Source organism: Fukomys damarensis, unplaced genomic scaffold (genome assembly GCF_012274545.1).
Source record: "Fukomys damarensis isolate Sample0158 unplaced genomic scaffold, DMR_v1.0_HiC HiC_scaffold_14, whole genome shotgun sequence".
Taxonomy (NCBI): domain Eukaryota; kingdom Metazoa; phylum Chordata; class Mammalia; order Rodentia; family Bathyergidae; genus Fukomys; species Fukomys damarensis.
The window spans coordinates 49,757,281-49,783,027 of NW_022900926.1; the positions used below are offsets into that span (position 1 = coordinate 49,757,281).

Here is a 25,747-nt window from a genome sequence, read left to right on the forward strand (position 1 = left end):
TATGTGAGTCAATGCTTACATTAACCTTCCAAAAATATAGAAAAAACAGTTCATACGTAATAGACATGACCATAATAAAGAACAGACAAGTTAATTTTGTCTTTCTATGTGAGTCAATGCTTACATTAACCTTCCAAAAATATAGAAAAAACACAAGTCAGTTAATAGCTTATACTGTATTTACTTACCTGTTTAAACCTTTAAAAGGAGTAGAGTCACTGGAATCCAATTCCTTATTTAATCTTGAATAATCAATGGAACATGTCAAGCCTTTCTGAAGCTTGTCAAAAAACTGCTCTTTTTCTTCTTGTTCTTCTAACGTGTCCAATCCCAATCCAAGAACATTATGATTTAGCTCAGAAACTATTAGTTCTAAACAGAAAGCACAAATATACTTTAATACACAGAATTCTGATTAAAAGTTAAATGATACATTTATCAGCATTATACAGTAAAATGAAGATTTTTTAGAAATACCTTACCCAATCTCTCATCTAGCAAATAATTTTGTAATCAAAATCGGTATTATAGAATTTAAGGCTTCTCAAGATCTATAATTCTAAACATCTGAGAAGATACTAAATCTGTGTATATGCTTCAGTAAAAGAGGCTCCAAAATAGTTATGAGTTAATTTTTTTATAATTTGTGAATATAAGCATATTAATAATTTATCAGGGCCAGGGATTTAGCTCAGTGGTTCTGGCGCCTGCCTCGCAAGCATAAGGACCCGAGTTCAATCCCCAGTACCAAAAAAACAAAAAAAATTATCAACTCATATTCTTCATATTCTTACCATTTGTCTCCAAGCTGTCAACACTTAAGATAGACGTTCCACTGCTCTTCAGATGCTGAGATTTTTCAGCAGACTCCTCTTCTGTTTCCACCACTGGGTGAGAAGTCTTTGTTTTCAAATAGCTTACATTTGTTCTAAGCAGTCCTAGGAATAGGATTTAACATGGTTGGGCATTTATGTTCAGAGAACTGTTTTGATCAAATGCCAACACGGTAATACTATAGGGTTAAATTTGTGGATAGTAGCTGCAAAATGAATTAAATAAAAATCCATCATATACAGAATTCACAAAAGAAAACCTATAATGCCACTTGACTGCAGCGTATCTTCTATAAATGGAGTATTTCAAAAATTGGCATGATTTTTAAAAATTATTTTGAAGCAGTGTGCCACACACACTTTTCTTCTGCCTTAGTCCCTCTTCTTTGCTTTAGTTACAAAGTTTTTGTTGACTTGTAACTTCTTTAGAAATAGATAGCATAAAACAGCATAACACACAAAAGGCTCATATAAAGTAAGGACAATTACAAGACCTAGACAAGATCCTCGGTCAGTATAAATATCACTTTAAAAGGGTGGAAATATATAAAAAAAGATCTTGTAAAATCATTTATTTTGACAACACTGGAAACAGTAGCTTACTACAGGAAAGAGTCTTCAGCATGGTAAAGTGTGTCTGTTTATAAGGGAGGAAAGGTTATTATAATGTCTCACAGCACTTCAGAATGTGAAACTTTCTCAAAAGCTAATACATACTAAGCACATTAAATGTTCTGTGACTGATTGGGTGTCAAATGATATTAAGGAATTATCAATATTTTTTGCATAGTATTTTTTAAATAGACAACTTATTTTAAGACATATTTCAAAATACCTGTGGCTAAAAGTGATATGGTGTCAGAGATTTGTTTCAGTACAATAGTGGGGGGAGAAAGAGAGGAAATACTTGAAACAGGAATGGCCATGAGTTACTAGTTGTTGTAGGAAGGCAATGGGTATATTCTACTTCTTTCTGAATAGGTTTGGAAAAAAAAATTTTTTTTAAATAAAAAGCTTCAAAAGTGCCCCATGAATCCTGGCCAAAACTTACAATTTACATTTTCATAGGTTTTAATATTTTATTCAGATTTGTTAAATTGGGTCTCTATAATAATATTAGTGCGGGCCATACGAGGAAGGCCCTTACCTTCATGAAACAAAGTTTGCTAGAGGCAGGCTATCAACAACAAATATTTGCTAGTGCCTAATACACGCCAGATATTGTTTTAAATGCTAGGGATTTATCAGTGAATACAATAGGAAAAAAATCACCGCCCTTGTGAAGTTTACATTCATGTAGATAGAAACAAGAAAAAATGTAAAAGAAATAAGCACATTACAATTAAATACATTAGAAAATGGCAAGTGCAAAGAAGATTAAAACAAGGGGGACAGGGAATGCAGGACTGAGGACAATGAAAATTCCATGATTTCATGGAAAAGTTAACAATTGAGCTAAGACTTGATGGAGGTAAGGGGACAATCCACAGTAATACTTAGAGGAAGAGTGTTGAAATAAAAGGAAACATGTAGTACTGGAGATTTAGCTTGGCGGTGCAGCAAAGGATCTGAGTTCAATCTCTGGTACCAAAAATAAAAAGGAAACATGTAGAAACCCTCTTCATCAGACCAGGAGTCACACTGGCATGAGCAAGGGAAAAACAGTCTGCTGGTCAATGGACTTCATGATTAGTGACATGAAAAGCTCTTAGAGGGACTAGATGGGCAATACTATGGATGAGCAGATTTTTGGAAAAAAGAAGTTCAAGGAACTCAAAAGTCAGGGTATTGGAAGGATTAACTATATGCTTAATAAAGCCAACCAGAATCAGACAGGAGAACTGGAGACTGATGGTAAAACAAGAGCTAGTCTCTTTGAAGAAGAAAGAATAACTTGGATATCAGCATACAACTGCAACGATGAAAAGTTCTGACAGCTCTGATGTCATGCTCTAGAAGGAGAATGGAAGGAGAAAAGTTTAGAAAAAGCAATGAAGAGCACATCATCCTTTTTTCAGGTCTAATGGAAGATGAAGGAAAGAAATTAGTAAACACTGGAAGTTACTGAGGAAGCATCCGGGTCTACAGAAGAAATTAAATATGAATTACAACCCTAGAACTTTGAGGGAAAACTATACTACTAATGGGGATGAGGTCTTACCAAGACTGGAAACTCAAGAATGTTTCTGCAAGGAAGTAACACTTCTGCTAAAATAGGAAGAAAGAGTAACTAGGTAAACTGGGAAAGGGAGACACATACAGGCAGGGAAAATAGTACAAAGGCTTAATAATGGGAAAAGCAGGCAGGTTGAGGATGCAAAAAGACGAGTCATACTTGACCTAGTAACAAAATGTGCATATGGGAGAAAATAAGCCTAGAGCTACAAGTCAATGATCTACCATGCTCATCCTCAGAGGCCAGTAGTAAATTCTGCTCTTTATTCCAAGAGCTTTAAAATTACAGTAGGTTACACAATATCAAAATTTTTGAATAGCACAGGCAGCCCTCTGTGTCTGTGGGTTGCACATCTATGAGTTCAACTGACTACAGATCAAACATTTTTGGAAAAATTATTATTAAACACACACACTTTTTCTTGTTATCACCACTTAATACAGTATAACTATGTAGCATTTATATTGATCAGGTAGAAGTAATCCAGACATGACTTAATATGGGTACACATTAAAATACTATGTACATACACCCTTTTATATAGGGGATTTGAACATTTAGATTTTGGTATCAGTGGCTCCTAGAAACAGATACAGAGGGATAAAGGAATATTTGTTGTAAAGAAAAACCAAAACAAAACAAAGTATGGAGCTGGATGTGGTGGTATATGACTGTAATCTAAATACTCTGGGAGGCTGAGGCAGCAGGAAAGGCATCATAATGGCAAGAAAGCATGGCAAAAGCAGAGAAACGGGATCCAAAATGCTTCTAGTATATATGGGATAACGAGCCATGGCTGTGGCACATGAGGTAGAAAGGGAGATGACAGAGCCTCAACTGTCACATTAAGAAATTCAGACTCAATTTTTTTTTTGGGGGGGGGCAGGGCTACCCAGGCCTTTACACTGAGCTACTCTCTCAGAAAACTCCCTTGACCCACCCCCAACTTCTAAGTTTTATTCTGAGACAGAGTCTCATTAAATTACTCAATTGCTCCTATGAGGCTTAAACTTATTTATGATCCTCCTGCCTCAGCCTCCCAGAGGGCTAGGTTTACACGCATGTACCACAATACCCAGCTTCGGACTTAATTTTATGACAAAGCATAGGCCACAGGTAAGTTATCCTCAGAGAAGAGATACAGAAATTCTACCAGTTTACAAAATGGTGCTTAACACTGATCCACACATATTGCAAAGCTAGTTAAACAAAAGCAGGATGGGTTCTTTACAGATATGACAGTGTCATGTATAGTAAATATACCATATACGGTACTGTTTATAATATAAACTTACTGTGAAGTCATACTACCACAGAATGCATACTTACTAAATGCAAGTGTAACAAAACACTCAAAGTAATTTTGGATTTGTAAAGCTGTAACTGGAACTATTCCAGAAAAGATACAAATGTGCCAGAGAGAGGATCAATAATGAGTTTTCTTTTTTTCATCATTAAGGCAATAATCTTTTTTTTTCTTTTCTTTTCTTTTCTTTTTTTTTTTTTGGTTTTTTGAGACAGGGTCTCACTATGCAGTTGAGTCTCACCTGGAACTCACTATATAGCCCAGGCTGGTCCCGAACTCACAGCGATTCTCCTGCCTCAGCCTCCTGAGTGCTGGGATTACAGGCATGTGCCACCACTCCTGGCTTAATCTATTTTTAATAGTATTAATATAATACAAAATCAACAGATTTTTTTAAAATTGAGTTTATTGGTACGTTTTAGGTACAGTTGCATTCATTATTGGGATCTTGTACCTTTACATGACAGGTCTTGTTTCTCATTTTTTCCCCTTGTCCCTGCCCTCCCTTCACCCCCTCCACCCCTCCCCATTTACAAACACTTTGCTTTTTTTCATTTTCTCCTATTTTTTTCCTTTCCCTTATTACCTTTCCCCTACCCTTCCCACTTTCCCTACACCTTTAGCCCTTTTCTTCCTATTTCACATTGTCAATTACCTCATTAGGATCTTATGTACTATTATAGTTTTTCACACCAGAGAAACCAAAATTAACAGATTTAAAAAAAACTGTTCTTATAGGTTTACATTAACACATCGCCAGAATTTTATTAAATCAATTTACCATTAAATATAACATATAATGTGTCTAGATTATTCACCACCTTAATATGAGCAAATTTAAACTATCTTAATATAAAATAACTTGATGCAAAAACACTACCTCAATTACACATGTAACAAAGTACTGCAATATGAAAATTCAAACTTCAAGAATCTACACTATCAGGAACATATATATATACACATATGTGTGTGTGTGTATATCTGTGTGTGTATGTATGTATCTATGTATACAATGTACAGAATTATAAGTCTTGACTGACCCCTTGTGGTCAAATAATTTAAAACTAAACATCAGCAGTATTTACCATGATCTTCAAAATCATCTTCAGTTAACCACCAAGGCACTGTATCTTTCTTCTTTACTTCTTTAGGTTGTCTAGGTGTTTTATTTGACTTGTCAAAAGAATCATCTGAAAGCTAAATCAGACACAAATTACTAAATTACACAATATATTGCAAATAATTCCAGATTTAGTATTTAAGAATAGCATTTCTCTATTAGTTCTTTCACCTTTCAGTTATCATACAATATTTTCAACAATAATGTATATATTCATTATCTCTAGACAACTAACAGCTATCAAGCATATGTCTCTGAACAATGATTTCATGTCCAAAATTAAGAGTAAGCTAGAACAAAAGGAAAACCTGATCAAGATATTTGTTTAGGAAAAGAAAGAAAAGGAAGAATACAATCCTACTTAGACACTGTCAAGGATCTAAGAAAAAGGAGACGTTAAACAAAATTACCAAGAATCACTCCAGAAGAACACAGAATTCCAAAACAATGAATTGAATTTCAGTGGGTGGAGAGGATGATGGTGTTGACAACAGAAATTAGCGTTTTGTCACAATGATTAATAAACTGTGATAAACTTACATTTGTCATTTAGCCATCTGGTCTAAACTTTACTACACTTCTAAATCTCCTACTCTTATCCCAATATTTTCCTCCCTCTTATTCCGTAAGGTGGCCTCCATTTTCAATGAAGAAATAAAGATATCAGTAAACTACTACCCTACGTCCTCTTATTCCATCTCTAAATTTACTTAAGGAATAATTCTCTCCCCCATGCTCAGTAGAATCTGAGGAAATGTCACTCCTCTTCTTCAGGTTATTCCTTGGTATCACATTTCATTTCTGTACCCTCACTCCCTTTGCTCTCTACTCTGCCCACTTCCTTTAGATTAGAAATCTGCTCAGCATTGCAAATCCAGCACCTCGCAGTTGTGGGCAAGTCTGGGGAATAAAATGATACACAAGTCTACTCTTCTTTGAAAACAAAATACAACAGGACAAGTTTCTTACTTCTATTTCTTTTACTCTACCTATCACTTTTCCTTTACCAATTTTTTAATAAGCTGCTGAACCCTTTATGATCTGGTTTCCACCAAACTGGCTTTCTGCCAGGTACATAAGGCCTCCTAAACACCACAAATAAAGGAGTATTGCCAGTCATTTTCCTAGGTCACACCATGGAATTTGATTTTGGTGATAGACTCTAACTTCTTGAAACTCTCTTTGGCTTCATCTGCATCACTCTCACTCAGTGACTCCTCACCTCTGTGGTCACTCCCACCCATGTGTTTTCATAGCTTTGGGCTCTTTTGCTCATTTCCTCAGCATGAGACTATGTTCCTGATGGTTTTTTTTATCCTTGATGGTTTTTTCCAGCATTCTTTTCTGGGAACAATATATACAACACATGTGTATGCCTGATCTATGCCAGGATCTGCATTCAGGTTATCTCACTACTAAAGCCTGTCTATATTATACTATACCATGTAGTCTTCAAACTAGGATATAGTTACCAGTATCTTCTAAGATGGCAACACACACATATTCCTACCTGCCAAACAAAAAACTCTACCTCAGTAACTTGCAAAACTGTCAATGTTAAAATGTTCAAAAAGAACTCATTATCTTCAATGGCAACTACTTCAGAAGAGAGGAGGGAAGAAAAATATAATTTAATTTGATTTTGTTAGCTAGGTGCATCATTTTCCACTTAAACTCTAAATATCACTGTTACCTTAAAATGTTCCCTTTCTCTCTCCCCCACAATTTTTCTAGTTCAATTACCTACAACATAGGCATAGGACAACTAATCTTGCAAAACTATAGAAAGAGCAGAAAAAGAAATACAGTACCCACTTTATTTTCTAATATATTGTAGGTGTCCTGACTTTGAAAACCTTTCACACTGCTTCACAAATTACTATCATAAAAATAAAACAAACCAAAAAGCTGGGCCTCAATAACAGTGTTACCAAGGATATCGACAAAGGCGAACCTGGCTGGTAGGAATATAAATAGCACAGTCATTCTAGAAAATAGTCTGGAAGTTTCTCAAAGGCTAAACACCGAGTTACCAAATAACCCAGCAATATCACGCCTAGGTATAGAGAAATGAAAACATACATCCACACAAAACTTGTACACGATTATTTATAGCAGCATTATTCAAAACTGCCAAAAAGTGGAAAGATCCCCAATGTCCACCAACTATTAAGTGAAATACAAAATGTGACACATCCACACAATAGTACATTATTCAGCTAGAAAAAGAAATGAGGTATTAATACATGTTACAAAATGGATGAACCCTGGAAATACTATGTTATTTATTTATAATTTAATTTAATTTATTGGTACATTCTAGGTAGACAGTACAGTTACATTCACTACTGGGATCTTGTTCCTTTACATGCCAGGTCTTGGTTCTCATTTTTTCCCCTTGTCCCCAGTTACTATGTTAAATAATATAAGCAAGATCCTAAAGGGCATATCCAGTATAATTCATTTCTATGAAATGTTCACAATAGGCAGATCTTTAGATATGAATATTGCCTGAGGAACAGGAGAAATTGGTAGTAACAGGGTTTCTTTCTGGGGTGACAAAACTGTTCTAAAATTGATTGCAGTGGCACTGATTTCATAAATGTAAAACCACTAAATCACATTATTTTAAATGAGTCAATTATACCTCATAAAAGCTAATTTTAAAAAGCTGGTTAACCACTCTAAGAACAAACATTTCCCCCCGCTTTTCATGCAAATATATAGAACGCGGCATAGCTCTCAATTCATTCAGCAGATATTTAGCAAGCATCCTTTAGGTCCTGCATATTTGACAATGAGGTTAGCTATCAAGTTATACACCATGTTCTTATAAAGTAGAAAAGAGACCCACACAAGAAAAATAATGGCGCTAAGTGCTATGAAAAATATTAAATACATGGTATACTAAGATGCAACTGGTTTACTTTTTACTGAGTTACCAGGAAAAGCTTCTTTGAGGTACTGACATTTAAAGTAAGATCTTCACCAACCAAGTGAAGAATTAGTTAACAACACTGTTGGAGGGAACAGGTACTACACAGCCACTAAGCAGTGGTGGTGTACCTATGGCACGTATGGCACATGTACTGCAGTGGGCTGTTTGTTAAAAGGTTCACCACCACTGCCCTAAGATGAAATGGTGTGTCAAGCCTGGGGGAAAAAGGCCACTGCAGAGTAAATAAAGTGGATGAAGGGAAAGAGTGATATAAACTCAGTCAGGCAGACATGAGAAAAATTATAAGGCAACATGAGGAGTTTGGATTTTATTCTACATGTGACAGAAAGACATATATATATGGTTTTATACTGGGGATGAAGAGAGCCGGATAAAAAGTAACACCTCATCTGGCTGAAGTGTGGTGAAGGCCATTGGTTGGGAACAGTTGCAGGAGGCCAGGTAAAATTATGGCATTCAATTAGCAGATGGAGCAGCATTTGAAATGGAAGAGAACTAGATGAGACAAATTTACAATATTGCTTTTAAAAGACATAAACTTACCTCCTTCATAAACTGTTCAAATTCTTCATCCAGCTCCTCTTTAGAGTAACGAGCCATTGTCAATATTTTTCATTTCCCAAAGCAAACATTCTAAAGAATTTACAACATTGGAAACACTAAAGGGCAAAAGAAAAACACTTATAGAAGAAATCTATTACATCATGAAAACAGCCAGACTTAAAGTTTAGAAATTTCATTATAACTTAGTATGCATGCACAATTATTACCACTAAGCTGGTAAAGAGATTCCTAATTCATTAAGTAAACTGATTTGAAAAAGCAACTTGAAAAGTCTACCTTCTACTTGGGATCCAGAATTACACTGTCATTCTAGTTGGTAAAGAGTGGAATCTATAAAACTTACTAAACTTACATATATTTGCATGTTATTTAATACCTCCGAGACACAATCCAGGTCTTCAAAGAGAATCTTAGCAAAATGAAAGAATCATTTCTTTCTTGTAACGATCAGTTAGCGCTGCCTGATTCAGCTAGTTATTTTCCAATCCATGTTAAGTTTTGCAAAATACACTTCCAGATATAGACAATCAGATTTAAGAGACAGAGTACTAATAAGATTACTTTTAGTATACAAGCTAGCGTTATGGAGGTGGAGATACGCAAACGTAAGCCACCAAAAACAATGCTCTGAGTACCTTAAGTGGAATCCAGTGGTTTGCAATGCAAAGATCTCCTCTTTCCCCCAATAAAGAACCCACTTAAAACTTCAGATTTGCTGGAGCTTCTGGGTTTTAACTCCCTGGGGCTCCATAAACACCCAACATTCTTTTATGCGAGAGAAGCAGTGGGTCAGCTTCCCAGACCGTGTCTTCCCTAACCTGAAGAACTACACCTTCACCCTTTATCAGCATTTGGGATCAGGTCAGAGTGGCCGCGGTTCAAATCTTGAACGAAGCTTGGTTAGAGGCGGAACTCACCAAAAGGTCCTCACCCTGGAGGCGTTCTGGCTCCCAGGAAGAGCGAATTTGGATGCTAGCAGGTAAACGAAGCCGTATCTGGGGTGGAGGCCGGGCGAAGGAGGGTACAGAACCGACAAATGAAAGTTTTAAGGCACAACCTCCGCCAAGGTAGTTTAGAAGGAGGGCCAGTGCCCACGCCTGACCTACCTTTGCCTCTGAATCCCGCGCTTTCCCGAAGGTCAGTGCGGGCCAGCAGTTGTCAGGGTAACAAACTTCAGCCAAGGCGCTCCAGAGTCACATGACCCGGGACGGTCACGTGCCTCGCGGGAACAACTGGGCAGCTATTTCCTTGGTCCTCTAGAAACAAGGATTAGAACCACCACCCTCAGCAAGATACCGTGGTGGTCGAGGCGCAGCTGCTTCACCAGCTTGCCCTGCCAGCTTTTTGCTTTTCACACACTGAGAAAAGTGTGTGACTGCGAACCGGCTCCTGAAGCACCGCGACACCGGTATAAAGCGAATCCTAGCCCATGGCTTTCTGGGAGATGTAGTTTAGCTTCCTCAGGCCTGGAACTGTATTTCCGCCCTTCCTGCCCGCCTACCAGTTTTACGCCAGCCTTTATTTTTGGACACTGTGTCTCCCCAGCGGAAGTTTTCCAGAACTTTATTGGATTTTCTTCACGTACAAAGCCCTGTGTGAGTATTCAGAGAAAACCACAAACTTGTTAGAAAAAAACTCTGTTGTTAGAATAGGGACTCTGTTCCACCACCTAGTGGTCAAAAAATTGAAAATACACAAGCACTGAGACTTCACTGTTTAATCTGTGGTTTCCCGCTAAACCAAGTTTCAAAATATCATTCATTGTATGGTTACAATTTACAATTACTTTCTAGGACTTTTGTCACCCATTTACTTTCTTTTGAAAGAACAAAACATAACCTGAAATTTGAGAAGGCAGCATTTAGGGTAGTGAAAGTAAAATCGACAAAAGATTGAGGGATTTGCAGCCTGCAGGTATAATTCAAGATCCTAGCTCTGACTTGAGCGTTTCATTCAACAAGTGTTTATTGAGATGCAAATGTCTACAAACCAGGAGATGTGCCCTACTGTAAAAATAGGAGTAATGATAAAGACATTTTATGCTTCCATTTATTGAGCATTTGATGGGAGCTTCACATGTATCATTTAACTTAATCCTTGCAAATTAAAATAAATTCCATCAAATCCACATTTTTGTTTCTAGTATGTGTTAAATGAACAAAGCAATCATAGTCTCAGCCCTAATAGAATCTTTGGTCTAGTGGAACAGACAGATAATATGCCAGAAAATTTGGGGTACAATAAAAAAATTAGTGACGATGTACCATGAAGAATGTAAGTCTGGGACACTTTCTACCTGTGGCACGATAAAATTTCAGTCTTACTCAATATACTGTTATGCTATAAATTAGTGGCCACCAGGCAATATTGCCTGGGCATTCAACACTAGTAGTTTTACTCCTTTTACAAGCGAGCTTTGCTCCTACCCTGTACAGACTATTTTATATCCTTTTCACCCTGCTTGGACTTTAGAATGAACAACTTCTATCATCTGAGACTTTTGTGATGTTTATCACTGAGAGTCTAGAGTCACAGGAAGCTTCTTGTTTATAAAAACTAGGAGAGTTAGTTCACTGTACCCTGTCCTTTTCTTACTTTGTTGTCCCATCCCTTGATGTCACACATTCACTATATGCAGATGGTCTCTCTTCATATTATATTTTAAAAACAGGTCACATGGGGCTGGGGATTTAGCTCAGTGGTTCCACTAACTGCCTGTCAAGCACAATGACCTGATACCAAAACAAAATGAAGCAGAAACAGGGCACATGAAGCTGGAATTTTGTCACTCTTTTGCCACTAAATCTATAAACTATCTGCATCTGCACTCATCCTAATTGGTTACATGTTCCAGTAGAGGAAATGTACTGCCTTCTAAGAAATCCACTTTCCTACATATGATCTGGAGCCTTTACCTGTTCTCCTCAATGATCTTGCTGTGCTAGTAATTTCCTCTTCTTTTATCTTCAGTCTCTGGCTGTATGTGAATTTCTTCTTAACAGCAATCAAACATGCTGTGGATACGTAATCTAAAATGCCACTTTCAAAACATTCTTCATTCTGTATTTCCCTGTGATTGAAATGAATTTTCTTCTTGTCTGCCAGTCTTTACCTAGGGCATTATCTCCACTCCACTTCTTTCTTAATGAACTTTCTAATCCAGCTTCTACTTACACCAATTTACTGAACCCATTGTATCAGAGACTCCAACTCTGACATATTGAACCTATAACCCATAATTTTAAGAACTTCATGATGCTCTCATGATAAGCTATCTCTAACTAAAATGTAAATAAGATGGTCAAGTAATTAAACCAATTGTGTCATCTTGGATAGGACAAAAAATTCCTACGTTGATAGTTCTTTATAATTTCATATGTATTTTGTGACTCCTGGAATAATATGAACTTTGATAGGAATTTTGTGTTTGGTCAGACCCCCAGTGAGGTGCTAGGGTATGAGAAGTGTCTTTATTACATTTTCTTATAGCACAGGGTACAGTGTGGTATCTTGGTAAACACTGACAATATAGATCTGCAGTGTCAAGTGGGATGTAAACACAGGTCATTTTGGGATTTAATTAATGAGGTGAATGGACTTGGATCCAGTTACACAATCAACCAACCTAACAAAATCCTCCTTCATTACCTCTTTTTTCAGATGTGCGAATTCCTTTTATTGATGTAGATAATTAGAATGTTACTTAAGGAATTGTGTTATTCTGATCATCAGAAAGTTAAATTTAGTGGCATATATAGTTCTGGTTTTGATTTGTTATTGTTTACTTTTTTGCCCATTCATCCATTTCCTGATTGTTTTTGTTTTAATTACTCCAAACTTAGTTCTTTCACGTATGAAACAGTGTTTAAAGATTTAGCTGATGTTAACATTTTTTTTCCTCAAGAAAAAGAACTATCCAGAGTAGAATATTGAGAAATTATGCAGTCATCTATATAAGGGTTTAAATGTTCTGAAGTATAGGGAAACGCTGTTTCCCTAGGCTATGTAGAGCTGCCAATTTAGAATTATAACACAAGGACATGGATGTTGATTAGTAACAGGTTATGAAATTGTTTTAAAAAATAATTCTCCAGTAACACAGTAAATGGCCACTGGGTAAATGTCAGTAATTATAAAAATTTGTCTTTGCATCTAAATACGGTGACTAACAGCATGGTTTTATATTTATTATTTAAATGAACAAAACACAAAAATTGATGTTGGTCTTCATTCAGTTAAAGAAAATGTATTGTTCTATGAAAGACCCAGTAAGAAGGGAAAAAGATAAGCTAAAAATGAAAAGAAAATATTTGCAAAATTGCTGCTATCTCAAACAGAGAACTTTCAGAATGCTATAGTAAAAAAAAAATAAATAAATAAATAAAACAAAACAATAGAAAATGAGAAAAAGACACAAACAGGTATTTCACCAAAGCGGGTATAAATAGAATCATACCAAAGCGATATATGTGCATCCATGTTTATAGCACCACAGCTTGTAATTGCTAAAATTTGCAAGCAGCCCAAGCGCCCGTCAACTGGAGGCTGGATAAAGAAGATATGGTTTTTCTGTAAAATGGAGTACTACTCAGCTATAAAGAGTGAGAAACTAGAGTCATTTATAGCTAAATGGATGCATATTAAGGCCACACTTTTAAGTGAAATAAATAGGACACACGTGTAAATACCATATAGTTTCTCTGGTATGAAAAACTAAAAGTGTAAATAGGGTTCAATTTGTATAATTGATAATGTGAAATAGGAAGAAAAGGGCTAAAGGAGTAGGGGAAGTGGGAAGGTTAGGGAAAAGGAAATAAGGGAAAAAAACAAATGAAAGTCTTTGTAAATAGGGAAGGTTAGGGGGATAAAGGGAGGGCAGGGGTATGGGGAAAAAAGAAGTATCAAGATATATCATGTAAAGGTACAAGATCCCAATGATGAATGTAACTACCGTATATATAACAAATACCAATAAATTTAATGGAAAAAAAAGAAGCTGCAAGTTAAAACAACAATTGAATGTTACTGAATTATTTGAGATACGAAGAAGTGCACAGGAAATATTTATGGTAATGTAATAGTCTGTATCTTGATGTAGTAGTACTTTATATCAAGCTATATACATGATAAAATTACATAGAACAACATACACTTGCATGTACACACAAAGAGAGCATACGTAAAATTGATGAGATCTACATAACCTCTACTATTGTCCCCAACTTTCTGCAAATCTATTACCATTTAAAATAAAAAGTAAAGAAATAGCTCAGTGGTTCTGCCACCTGCCTCACAAGCATAAGGTCCTGAGTTCGATCCCCGGTACAAAAATAAAAAAAAGTAAAGAAATAATTGCAAAGTACTATAATCGAGAGCCTAACTCAGCCTCTTGCAAATTAGGTCTTCATCACATCAATTTATATGTATGTGTTGGCATGATAACCCTTTCTTCCAGGGAAATGTTATGAGAAGCACAATACAGTGGACCCTCGAGTTACGACTGGTCTTATATATGAACAACTTGAGTTATTATTGGAATTTAGTTTTACTTATGACCAAAGTCTTGACTTAGTACCTGAATGCCAGCTGCTTGTGCAGTTGTAGGCAAAGATTTGAGATCCCAGAAAAGCATATGTGTGAGTATTTAAGTGTCAGTCTGAGCTGGGATGGGGTGTTTGTGGATGTAATTTTTGGTCATTACTTTATATAATTGCTACAATTGCTGCTATCAAAATGACCCCCCCCGAAAGCTAGAAAAAGAGCTAAGAAAGTAAAGCAATAACAATTGAAAAGAAGGAAATTGAGGAGAAATATGAGAGTGATGTTTGTGTGACTGATCTCACTAATATGTACAACATGTTAAAATCCATCATTGCTACAATTTTACAGAGAAAAAATTTGTATAAAGAAGCCAGTTTTGCTAAAGGTATTACTCAAATTAGTAAGTCATGATCAACCATGTTAGATGAGGTAGAAAGGCTATTAGTATAGACGAAAGGCAGATGGCATGTTCTAGCCTATTTGAGTCTATAATTTGTGAAAAAGCTAGGACTATAAATGCATACCTCATAAAGGATAACCCATCAATGAATGATAATGGTGAAACATCTCCTGGGAGTATGGGGTGGTTTCACAATGTTAAAGCTAGACCTGGGGTTCATAGCATAACTAGGCATGGTGACGTAGCCAGTGCTAATAAATGGGCTGATGAAAATTACATATAGCACATCAAAAGGATGACACAGAGAAATGGCTTCTGCTCTCATCAAGTTTTCAACTGTGATGAAAGTGCTGTTTTCTGGAAGAAAATGCCCAGGAGAACGTACATTACCCATGAAGAGAATAAAATGCCAGGCCACAAGCCTATGAAGGATAGGCTAACCTTATTGCTGTGTGCGAATGAGAGTGTTGACCTCAAGATAAAGCCTCTCTTGGTTCTTTCTCCAAGACTCCTAGAATATTCAGAAAACATAAAGTCATGTAGAATAGGTTAGGTGTCATGTGGAGATCTAATGAAAAAACCTGAATGACAAGAGTACATTTTCTTGAGTGGATTGATGAGGCTTTCTTTCCTGTTACTAAGAAATATCTAGAGGACAAAGGTTTATCACTCAAAGCTCTCCTCATCATGGACAATGTGCCTGCTCACCCTTGAGATTTGAAAGGATTGGCTGAAGAATTCCTATGTCTCTCAGTTGAATTCCTCCCACCTATTACAATTCACCCACTGCAGCCTATGGACCAGTAGGTCGTTGCTGACTTTGAGAAGCTGTATACCAAAGAACTATTCCTTCAGTACTTCCAGATGGTCTCAGATACAGATTTAACCTTAAAGAGCTCTGGAAGGAACATTACAACATCCTTTCCTTTGTGGGGTTATTGGGAAATCCTGAGCCATTGTCTCTATGGACACTGAGATCTGCCTGAAAGTGTGGCCTAAAATTATACAGAAGAGAGAATTTGATGTCTGAGCCTTCAATTGACCCTGTGGTTATTGAAATTGTTACTATAGCAGAATCTACAGTGGTGATGTTGAGATTGTGGAGCAACACTCAGGGGAATTGTCTACAGAGGATTCAGCAACTTCTGACTGAGCAACAGAAAATGGCATCTGAGGAGCTTTCCAAAGAGGAGGGGGAGTGTCAACAATCAGTGAAGCAAAATTCTTCCAAGAGAAAGGAATCCTGAGAAAATGGACAGAGCTACAAACATTTGTAGAAAAGGCCCGCCCAGACAGAGAAAAACTTCTTTATTCACTTGCTTTATGACAGTGTCATGTCATACTACAGAACAGTGTTAAAAGACCGAAACAGTCAACCTTATACCAGATATTACTTCTGAAAAGGTTGAGATAATACCCATTGATCCAGAAGCAGGTCCTAATGGACTACAGACTCTTCCAAGGAGGGAAAGTACACCAGCCATCCAGATTCCTGAAGTTCTTATGGGAGGGGACTCTCCTTCCAAAATATACCACCTTCCATTTCATCATCCCTTCTTGCAAGCCAAAGATGTCAACTTGAATTGTGAGACAATATGAAATTGTTGTTTCTGATAAATTATATACATTTTATACCTGTTGGTGAATACACTAGGAAAGTTAATGGTGTTTCTGGTAAGTTACGCACATTATACAACCCTTTTTTGTTATGAAAAATTAGTTAAGGGGTGCTTTGGGAGGTTCAGAATGCATTATGGATATTTCCATTATTATGGGAAAAATAGTCTTGACTTACAACCAAATTGAGTTACAGCTAGCCCTATAGAACGAATTGAGTTTGTAAGTCAAGGGTTCACTGTAGATAAAATAGATAAAAGCCGAGTTGCTATGGGTGGGATGCAGGCAATGGATGTTTTTGACTCTTTTTCCTTCACATATTTTCTGGCTTTTGAGGGGTGGCTCTAGAACTTCAGAAAGCTCTTTAAATCTGTACTTTTAGATTGTAATTGTAAATTCAGTTCATCACATTATTAATTCAGATGGTCATATGTATTCTATATCTATTCATATATATGTTGATGTAATACATATGAATTACTGGCAGACTAGAGCTATAGTTAAGCATAAATATGCATTATCTTTGTATATATACAAAACTGATTTTTAAAGCACATCTAAATGCTATCTAAACTCATCTAATTATTGGCAAATTATTAGGCTCTACTTATGTGACAATGTTCATCTAAGACTTTTTTGAGTCTCCAAAGTTGTTTCTACATATTTGACATGGAGAGCAAGATGATCCATTTGATATGAGAAGAAAATATTAGAACTTCTTTTTATCATAAAAGTAAGCAATTAAAGTCTAATATTTCAAATTAATGGATTTAAATGTATTGACTAATGTAAAATATGTGTAAGTTGAAGGTGTTTGACTCCTCAAATTTTTTTCTGATGGATATGTAAAATATCAGTGGTTTGCTGAATAGGACTCTTTGAATTTTTAGGCTTATTACATTAGCATATGCCATCAAAGTAAAATTTTGAAATTGTGTTTTTCTTTTCTTTTCTTTTCTTTTTTATTTTTTTGTACCAGGGATCGAACTCCGGACCTTGCACTTATGATGCAGGCGGAAGTACCACTGAGCTAAATCCCCGGCCCTGTGTTTATTTTTTTCTATGGATGTTCTGGATTTTAAAATAGCACTCTTTCAATGTCTTAAGAGACCCTAATGAAGAAAAATAAAATATATCTTGTAGTTGGGAACAAGTATTATTCCAGTCACAATCTGTAGTCTTACACATACCTAGGCCATATATAATCATCTTATAATGCTGGCTGTATTGTTATTACAAATTTTCATGTTTGATAGTCTACTTCTCTGTGACTTATTGGACTGTCCTGCATATCACATTCAGGTCTTCTTGGGCTTATCTTTTGCTCCAGCCACTGCCACTGGACTGAATTCTGCTCACACTTTAACTGGTGCCACCCAGATATAAGTCATCAGTGTTCCTGCCTTGTGGTTGCACATGGACCTCTTGTTTTCTGCTCCCTGGGGCTTCTCTAGTCCTCAAGGAAACCATTAAACACTCAATGATTGCCTCCTTGGAAATGTAGGGAACTTAAAAGCTGTGGGGCTAACTTTGACCAATGCCATGTCATTGATCAATGAATGAACAACTCTGAACTAATGAATAAATGATTTACCTTTTTGGTCCTGGATGGAAAGTGTTGATTAGTATTCATTAGTCTTCTCAGGATGTTCTGTGATTCCAAACCAGTTGTTCTGAGCAATGACTTAATGCATTATTCCTTCTATGTCCCTGTCCTTATTTGTCACTTGTACCACTTGTCAACTGGGGCCCAAATGGATTACTTTTATTCATGTCTATGCTTCAAGTTATGTTTTCAGGGAAACCCAGGGAAAAAGAAATAGTATTGGAATTAAATACTGGAAAGCAGACTATTTGATTAGTTTGGAAATCATTTTTCTATCATTGTGGCAAAACAACTGAAACAATCAATTTAAAAGGCAAAAACCTTTATTGTGTCTAACAGTTTCAGAGGTTTCAGTCCACAATCACTTGGTTTTGATTACATGGTAAGGCAGAACATCATGATAGGGAGCACTTGGCGGTACACAGTTGCTTACCTCATAGCAGCCAGAAAGTAAAATGCCCTTCAAGAGCATAACCTGGATGACCTATACTCTTGAACTAAGCTCCACCTCCTAAAATTTCCACCATTTCCCAACAGCCCACCGGCTAGGCACTACACCATCAACACATAAGGTTTTGGGGCACATTTAAGATATAAAGCATAACATGAGATTTTAGAACTGATGGCTCATCATTCGAATAGCAATAAAGTCCTCAGCTCTGGTGTGAAATGTGGACGTGATAAGCAGCAGTATGTAATTAATAATGTTCCTACATGAGGTTTTTTGGACAGATGCACGTGGAATCATTGTTATAATTGAATAGCAAGGTGGCAATGGTAATCACAAGTATTGTGAAATGACTAGATTTTTATAAATTGATCTTAATGCTTTGAAATTAAGAAAATGGCTCATCCAAAATCAACCAGTGTTCTCTATTGCCACTTGAGGATATCATTTTCTATAACTGCAAGAGAGTCTGTGGTGCAAGTCAGGCCAGGAATCAAATTGTAAGAGGTACACAGCTGCAGAGACTGAAGTCACAGTCTCTTTGGGCTTCCTAAGTCTGGGTCCTAGGAGAAAACAGTGGAACCATGAGCTCACCATATGGATATTTGGGTGAATAAGTCTGAAAATCTTGAAGTCTCAAATTTCCCTGAATTCTCCACACTGGTACAAGCAGGGACACTCTCCTTGCTAGTAGAGATCATCCTATACTTGCTGGGATTTCTTAAAAAGATCTACAGAATCTTATACAATGAAGGAAATTCCTAAGATGATGCTTGCTATATCCCTCAGACATATTGGGCCACCATTCATTATTTCCTCGCCAGTAATTCTGGTAAGATTTCAGAACACTCAAAGAAATATGTCTTTCTTCAGGAGGAAATGGTTTATATAAATTGCAAGTCCCAAGTTACATAAAGCAAAAGAACCAGAAGAACACATGTAGGAGTGGATTTTGAGAGTGTTGATTGGTAGGGGGAATACAATGAGTGTTGGTAGGGAAAATTTTATTGACATAGGGTTACATACTCAGGCATGATTTGGAATTTAACCCCTATCCAGGACACATGGACCTGGTAATTAACTTCAGCTGGGGTGTTTCTTTGAAGCCTGTGATGTGATAGTGACCAATAGGAAAATGAGGCAGAGATGCTAAAATTGTTTTGGCCTAGAATTTAAAAAGACATGAGTAGTCTCATAGAAGATGGGAACGTTGGAGAGGATTTTTTATGTGATATTTAGAAACTACCATCTGACTGATTCTTTGGAGAATCCAAAGAAATCTAGGAAGGCAGAAAAGCCATTCATGAGGGAGATATCAGCATCTTTGAAAAACTTGTTGTCTCTTCTTCACAAGTGAAAGTTTTTAACAGGAGACACTGCAAAGGAACTAGCATCACAGTGGACTGATGGAATTCCTCCATGACAACATCTGTGCAGCCATACTGAACTTTTAGAGACAAAAGAATTGCAATCACCACTGAAATGGGAAGAACTCTTACATAGCAGCCAGGCTATCTTGATGTGCAAGAACCTGTGGCAATCACTAATACATTATGATGTTTTAAGGCAGGAGATCTATGGACAGTTGATGATCACTTATGTATATATAAAACAAACAAAACAAATGAACAAAGGAAGATTTGGTGAATGGAATACTAACATCATTATTGCAATGGAAAATTCAGATCCTGTACCCAGGATATAGATATAGACACTGACAAAGACCCAGGATATGGATTTGTATAATTTCATAGATGGAGATCTTGTTGGTTAGAAGGAAGGGCTCATGTCTTTGAATAATGACCCTGCTAATTTTAAGAATATTGGTCAACATTCTCCCTATCTATTACAAGAGGGTATATGAATATCCAAAATAACACTACCTTGAGGAAAGAGCAGTAGTTCCACATTTTGAGGATTGTTGGACAGTGGATGTGAGTGGACACTAATAACAGGAGACATTAATAGCTACTGTGGTTCTTTAGTTAGGGTGAAGGATGTTGACAACGGGTAAAAGTTGAGTTCTAGACCAACTATATTTCATAGGGGCTGCAATGGATTTGTGGCTCCCCTGTTTTTGTCTTCCTAGTGTCTAAATGAATAATTGGGATGTCTAAAATTTCCAAGTATACTTTGTAATTGAAAAAATCTCTTTTATTCCTAAATCTCTGGAGTTGTTGTGACAGGAAAGGCTAAATGGAGGGTCTTGAAAATGCCCCACCAACATCCTAGTGAGTGGTGTTTTTGTTGTAGGTAATAACATTGAATGGACAATTGCAGCAACTATAACCTGCGAAGAGCAAAGCAAACCTAGAGAAAGAAGGCTTGGGTCACTACTGCAGGTAAGAAACCTTAGATCAGCTGAGTGCTTGGTCAAGGGTGAGAAAAATCAGAATGAGTAGTGCAAGAAAGAGATGATGATGATCAATAAAGTTTTAGAACCAGCTGGGCATCAAGGGATGGTAGCTAATGCCACATCTTGCAGGACACAGCTGTTATCATTTTTTTTTTTTTTGTGGGGCCAGGGATCAAACCTAGGCCCTTGTGCTTGCAAGGCAGTCAGTTGAACCATTGAGCCAAATCCCTGGCCCAGCTGTTACTGTTTGAGAATGCATTCTTGTATTTTTTTTTTGGTACCAGGGATCAAACCTAGGCCCTTGTGCTTGCAAGGCAGTCAGTTGAACCATTGAGCCAAATCCCTGGCCCAGCTGTTACTGTTTGAGAATGCATTCTTGTTTCTGCTTGTCTTTCCTTCCTGTTTTTACTCTCTGCATTTATTATTCCTGTTTTCTGGGATCATATTTGCAGGTAATTGAATGTGGGAGTGCCTTTTTGGATAAAATTCAGGCCTAGACAGACTATTGTTAGCTAAATTGAAATAAATCCAAATAATTCAGGTCTTAATATAAAATTATGCTTATAATTCTCATATATATAGAGATTTAGGAGAATGATCATGTTATAAATTAAAACAATTGTTTCAGCTTATCTTTATTCATTTTACATTTGGGAACTGGTGGCTATAGTAAGTAGCAAGTTGCTGTTTTACTAAAATGTTCATTCTGTTATGTGAAGTGCACACATATTTAGAGATTTACACGCTGACTGAAAAGAGAGCTTCTATTATACTTTAAAATATCATTAAATTACCAACATTATTTCTATGCTATTGAACAATTGGTTTTATTACATTCTCAAGGTAAAAAAACAAAAAGAAGGGAAAGATTTTCATTAGCAAGGTAAATGGAATTTGTGGTATTTTTATTGGTATTTCTAACGTCAGTTTGCACTTTCACCATCAGAGGTCATGAAAGGACAATGTAGTGCAGAAAAATTGAGCTTTGTTGAAAATAAACTTAAGTTTGAACTGTGAACTGTAACTTATTTGTACAAGGCTTTTTATTTGTTTATTTTTGGCTTTTAAAAAAATTTTTGACCAATGTATGGTAACTTGTAAATAAAAAAATAACTTGTAAGAATAAGATAATATGGCGGGTTGCAAGACCATCAGACTATTTGATTTTGGTGCTCTCAATTTTTATTTTAAGAATAAAATTTAAAGTGAAAAGCATTAATGGGTTGGAAATACAAATATAATGTTTAATTTCAGTTAGTTTTGTAGATCTTATAATTGACAAAAGTATTCCTTTTTTTCCCCTCATTGAGTTTATTGGTACATTTTAAGCATACAGTACAATTACATTCATTATTGGGATCTTGTACCTTTATGTGACAGGTCTTGGTTCCCATTTTTACCCCTTGTCCCTTCCTTCCCTTCACCCCCTTCACCCCTCCCCATTTATAAACATTTTATTTTCATCTTTTCATTTTCTCCTATTTTTTCTTTTCCCTTATTACCTTTCCCCTACACTTCCCACTTTCCCTACACCTTTAGCCCTTTTCTTCCTATTTCACATATTCAATTATCTCATTAGGATCTTATGTATTATTATGGTTTTTTCATACCAGAGAAACTATTCAATATTTACACATGTGTGACTTATTTATTTCACTTAGGGGTATATCCTCAATATGTTTCCATTTGACAAAAGTATTCTTTTTTAAAAAGAAGTTAAATTTAGTTAGTTAAATTTAGAAGTTTCTTGGGATATATTTTTTAGTGAATGTACATATACTTCATAAAACATGGTAGAATGTGTCTCCAATACCTGCTATCAATAGGTATTTTGGTTGTCATAAGTGATATGTACTGATTTGAAACTTTTCTTGCTCTAGATAAATTGTCTGAAATGAAAAAAATCCCAATAAATTAAAATAATTTACATTTTGTATTAAGAGCACAAAGTCATCTGTTGTCAGTCTTTTTTGGTACAATAATAAAAAATCTTGTAAAATGATTATTAATATTTTTGCATTAGCATAGTTAGGATTTCAAAATTACTGTGGAACATGGAAAAAGTGAGTCACAAAGAGACACATAGTGTATGATTGTATGAGATAGTTGGAATACTGAAATTTATAGAGACAGAGTAGACGAGTGGTTGCTGGAGGCCTAGCGATAAGGGGGAATGGGGAGTTGTTATTTAATGAGCAGTGACTTTCAGTTTTGAAAGATGAAAAGATCCCTGGAGATTAGTTGCATAACCATGCGAATGTACTTCACAGTACTAAACTGGGTAAATAAAAAGTGGCTTTCTGTAAATAAAAAGTAAACTTTCTGTTATATGTTCTTTTATGAAACTTTTTTTAAAATGAGAAGTTTGACATACTGTAACCCATGAATTGACATTGGACAACCAGAATCCTCCCAGTGAGTTGAAGTGCAATGTTTCCAGCACCTGTGATCTCCCTGTGTCACCTACCAATAGCGCCGGGTCAGGCCAGTTTAGCTTTGCTGAGCCCATGTTGGCTAGCTTGGACCTAGCCAACAGAAATTTAAATTGACTTATGTAAAACATATAGATTAAAATGTGACAGCATTCCATCCCAAACTCCTCATTGATTCAACAGGGTCATTAACACCATCTTCATTGGGTTGTGAGGTCTAAATAAATTAAAGCACATAAAAATTGGACATAAAATGTCTTGTACATAATAATGTCCTATACACAATGGTTATTGTATTGTTACTTTTTGTGAAGAACATCCTCTACCATATGTGATAAATGATTCAATATCTATTACCATTAATATCATATTTATGTGTACTTTTCTTCCAATATGAGGAGTATAAAACATTTTTTCATCTGTCTTTTGGAGCCTTGGAAGGCACCATTAGTATAAAAAAGGCTTAAAATAATAACAGGACAACTCTGCAACTAAGTAGGGAAATTTGTTTCCATGGACTATTTGTTTAAAAGTCAAAACTTAGCTGGGGATGTTGGCATGCCCTTGTAATCCCTGCACCCTGAGGCAGGAGGATCATAAATTTGAGCCCAGCCTGGGAACTGACTTAGTAAGACCCTTTCTCAATAATTAATTAATTAATTAATTAATTAATTAATTAATTAATTTTTGAAAGGGCTGGGTATATAGGGTAGCTCAATACAGAGGTCCTGCATTCAATCCCCACTACCTTATAATTATCCTTCTTCTCAATTCTGTGTTCTGAGTTAGCTTTCTTTTAGTAGGTCTATTCTCTGATCTGGTGGCTCTCAGGTTTTATAAGACTCCATACTGATCCTAAGAACAGCCTGTTATCCAAAATTACTCTCTTTACCTGTACTGACCAAGCAGGTATAATGGTGGTAGGAGACTGATTAGCTCCTATCAGGACCTAGAATTTGAGAAATTCTCACTAGAAATCTTATTATTTTAATTCATCCTCCTTTCTTAGTAGTAATAAACATTCTAAAGTAATTCTTTGTGGATTTTAAAAAGGAACTTTGGACTTGTGTTACACATAATTCATTAATGTTTTAGGAATCCATCAATTTTTATGTGAAAATATGTCATTTAGACATGAAAAGAGATTCAGATACCTGTATATATACTTTACTGTTAGCTGAAAAATGCTTTACTCAATTTTTTGTTTGCAGTCATGTGGTCAATTTTATTTAATTTTTTTATTACTACATGTTTATAGTATGTAGTGTCTATGTTCATTGTGTAAAGCTGGTAGGTGTACATAACACCTCTTAATTTTTTTTATCCCCTTCCCACTCTCTTCTCTCCCTCCCCATCTTTCCATTTCTTGGTTCCCTTTCCTTTTGCCAAAGTTCTGTCTCTCTGCTGGGCATGGTGGTGCATGCCTGTAATCTCAGCACTCAAGAAGCTGAAGCAGGAGGATTGCTGTGAATTTGAGGCTAGCCTGGGTTACATGGTGAGTTCAAGGCAGCCCAAAGAACTGTGTAGTGAGACCCAGTCTGAAAAAAAAGTTCTATTATCTATCTTTTATTTTTCTCTTTAATTTATTTATACTTTGAGTTTCTCATATAAGAGAAACCAGGCAATATTTAAGCTGTGTCTAATTTAGTTTGATTTATTTCACTTCACATTATGGTTTCACGGTACATCCATTTTCCTACAAATGACACAAATTGTCAGTTTTAACAGGACAAATACAAATTAATATTTGATATGAAATGGGAAACATTTTGATTTTTTTCATGAAGTCTTTCTTTGAAGAACTCCTTTATCAAGAAAGTCAAAGTACATTTACATTTTCTAGTCACCATATAAATCTCATTGATGAAAAAACAAGATTTCTTTGAAAGAAAAAGAAACTATAAGGAGACTTTATACAGTTCTAACCAACCTTTCACCAATGCTTCTAACAAGTTCCAAAATTAATTTCAACTCCATCCTTTCCCTTGTTTGCCATTTGCCATCTGGTTCTAAGGGTGAGCGCCGAAGGAAGAAAAATCCTGAATAATTCATCACCTGCATTATTTCACATCCAATAATCAGTAATATTGAGAGTATCATTTGTCCTGTAACACTACAGCCTTATTAAAGGAATGCATTTAACTCTGAGAAAGCTGAAGACTGAGCAAAAGAACAATTCATGTTTATTTCATGTTTACACCTAAGTCTTTAGTGACCTTCTGTTACTTCAAGTTAGAAACAACAGTTTTTCTTTGCTTATATCTCTAGTAGAAAATTTATTTTCAAAACATTTATCTCTTTATTTTATTTCTGCTCATAAATTTTTTGAGGGAAAGTATACTATTTTGAATTCTTATATCATACCAATGTTCTGTACAAAGTAGAT

At 35.9% G+C, this 25,747-nt stretch overlaps 1 protein-coding gene and 1 long non-coding RNA gene across 4 annotated transcripts in view; one reads left to right on the top strand and one right to left on the bottom strand.

The window, feature by feature from the left end:
• The window catches only part of Cep162 (centrosomal protein 162), a 71,189-nt gene extending 61,017 nt beyond the window's left edge, over nucleotides 1-10,172 (bottom strand). Inside the window, exons 1-6 of one of the 3 annotated variants that reach the window (XM_033763373.1) lie at nucleotides 10,068-10,172; nucleotides 9,879-9,956; nucleotides 8,941-9,056; nucleotides 5,404-5,515; nucleotides 795-938; nucleotides 189-372 (exon numbers count right to left, since the gene is read on the bottom strand). In XM_033763373.1, the coding sequence (XP_033619264.1) occupies nucleotides 189-372; nucleotides 795-938; nucleotides 5,404-5,515; nucleotides 8,941-8,997 (497 nt within the window). In that variant the 5' untranslated portion in view covers nucleotides 8,998-9,056; nucleotides 9,879-9,956; nucleotides 10,068-10,172. Of the gene's footprint in view, nucleotides 1-188; nucleotides 373-794; nucleotides 939-5,403; nucleotides 5,516-8,940; nucleotides 9,057-9,878 lie in introns of all 3 variants that reach the window. The other 2 variants (XM_010631160.2, XM_010631161.2) reach the window with 2 other exon arrangements.
• A 248-nt stretch (nucleotides 10,173-10,420) lies between these two features.
• LOC104866907 overlaps nucleotides 10,421-25,747 on the top strand; it is a 50,282-nt gene continuing 34,955 nt past the window's right edge. The window contains exons 1-2 of the long non-coding RNA XR_781602.1: nucleotides 10,421-10,556; nucleotides 20,827-20,915. This is a non-coding gene — a long non-coding RNA (uncharacterized LOC104866907). The remainder of the gene's footprint in view (nucleotides 10,557-20,826; nucleotides 20,916-25,747) is intronic.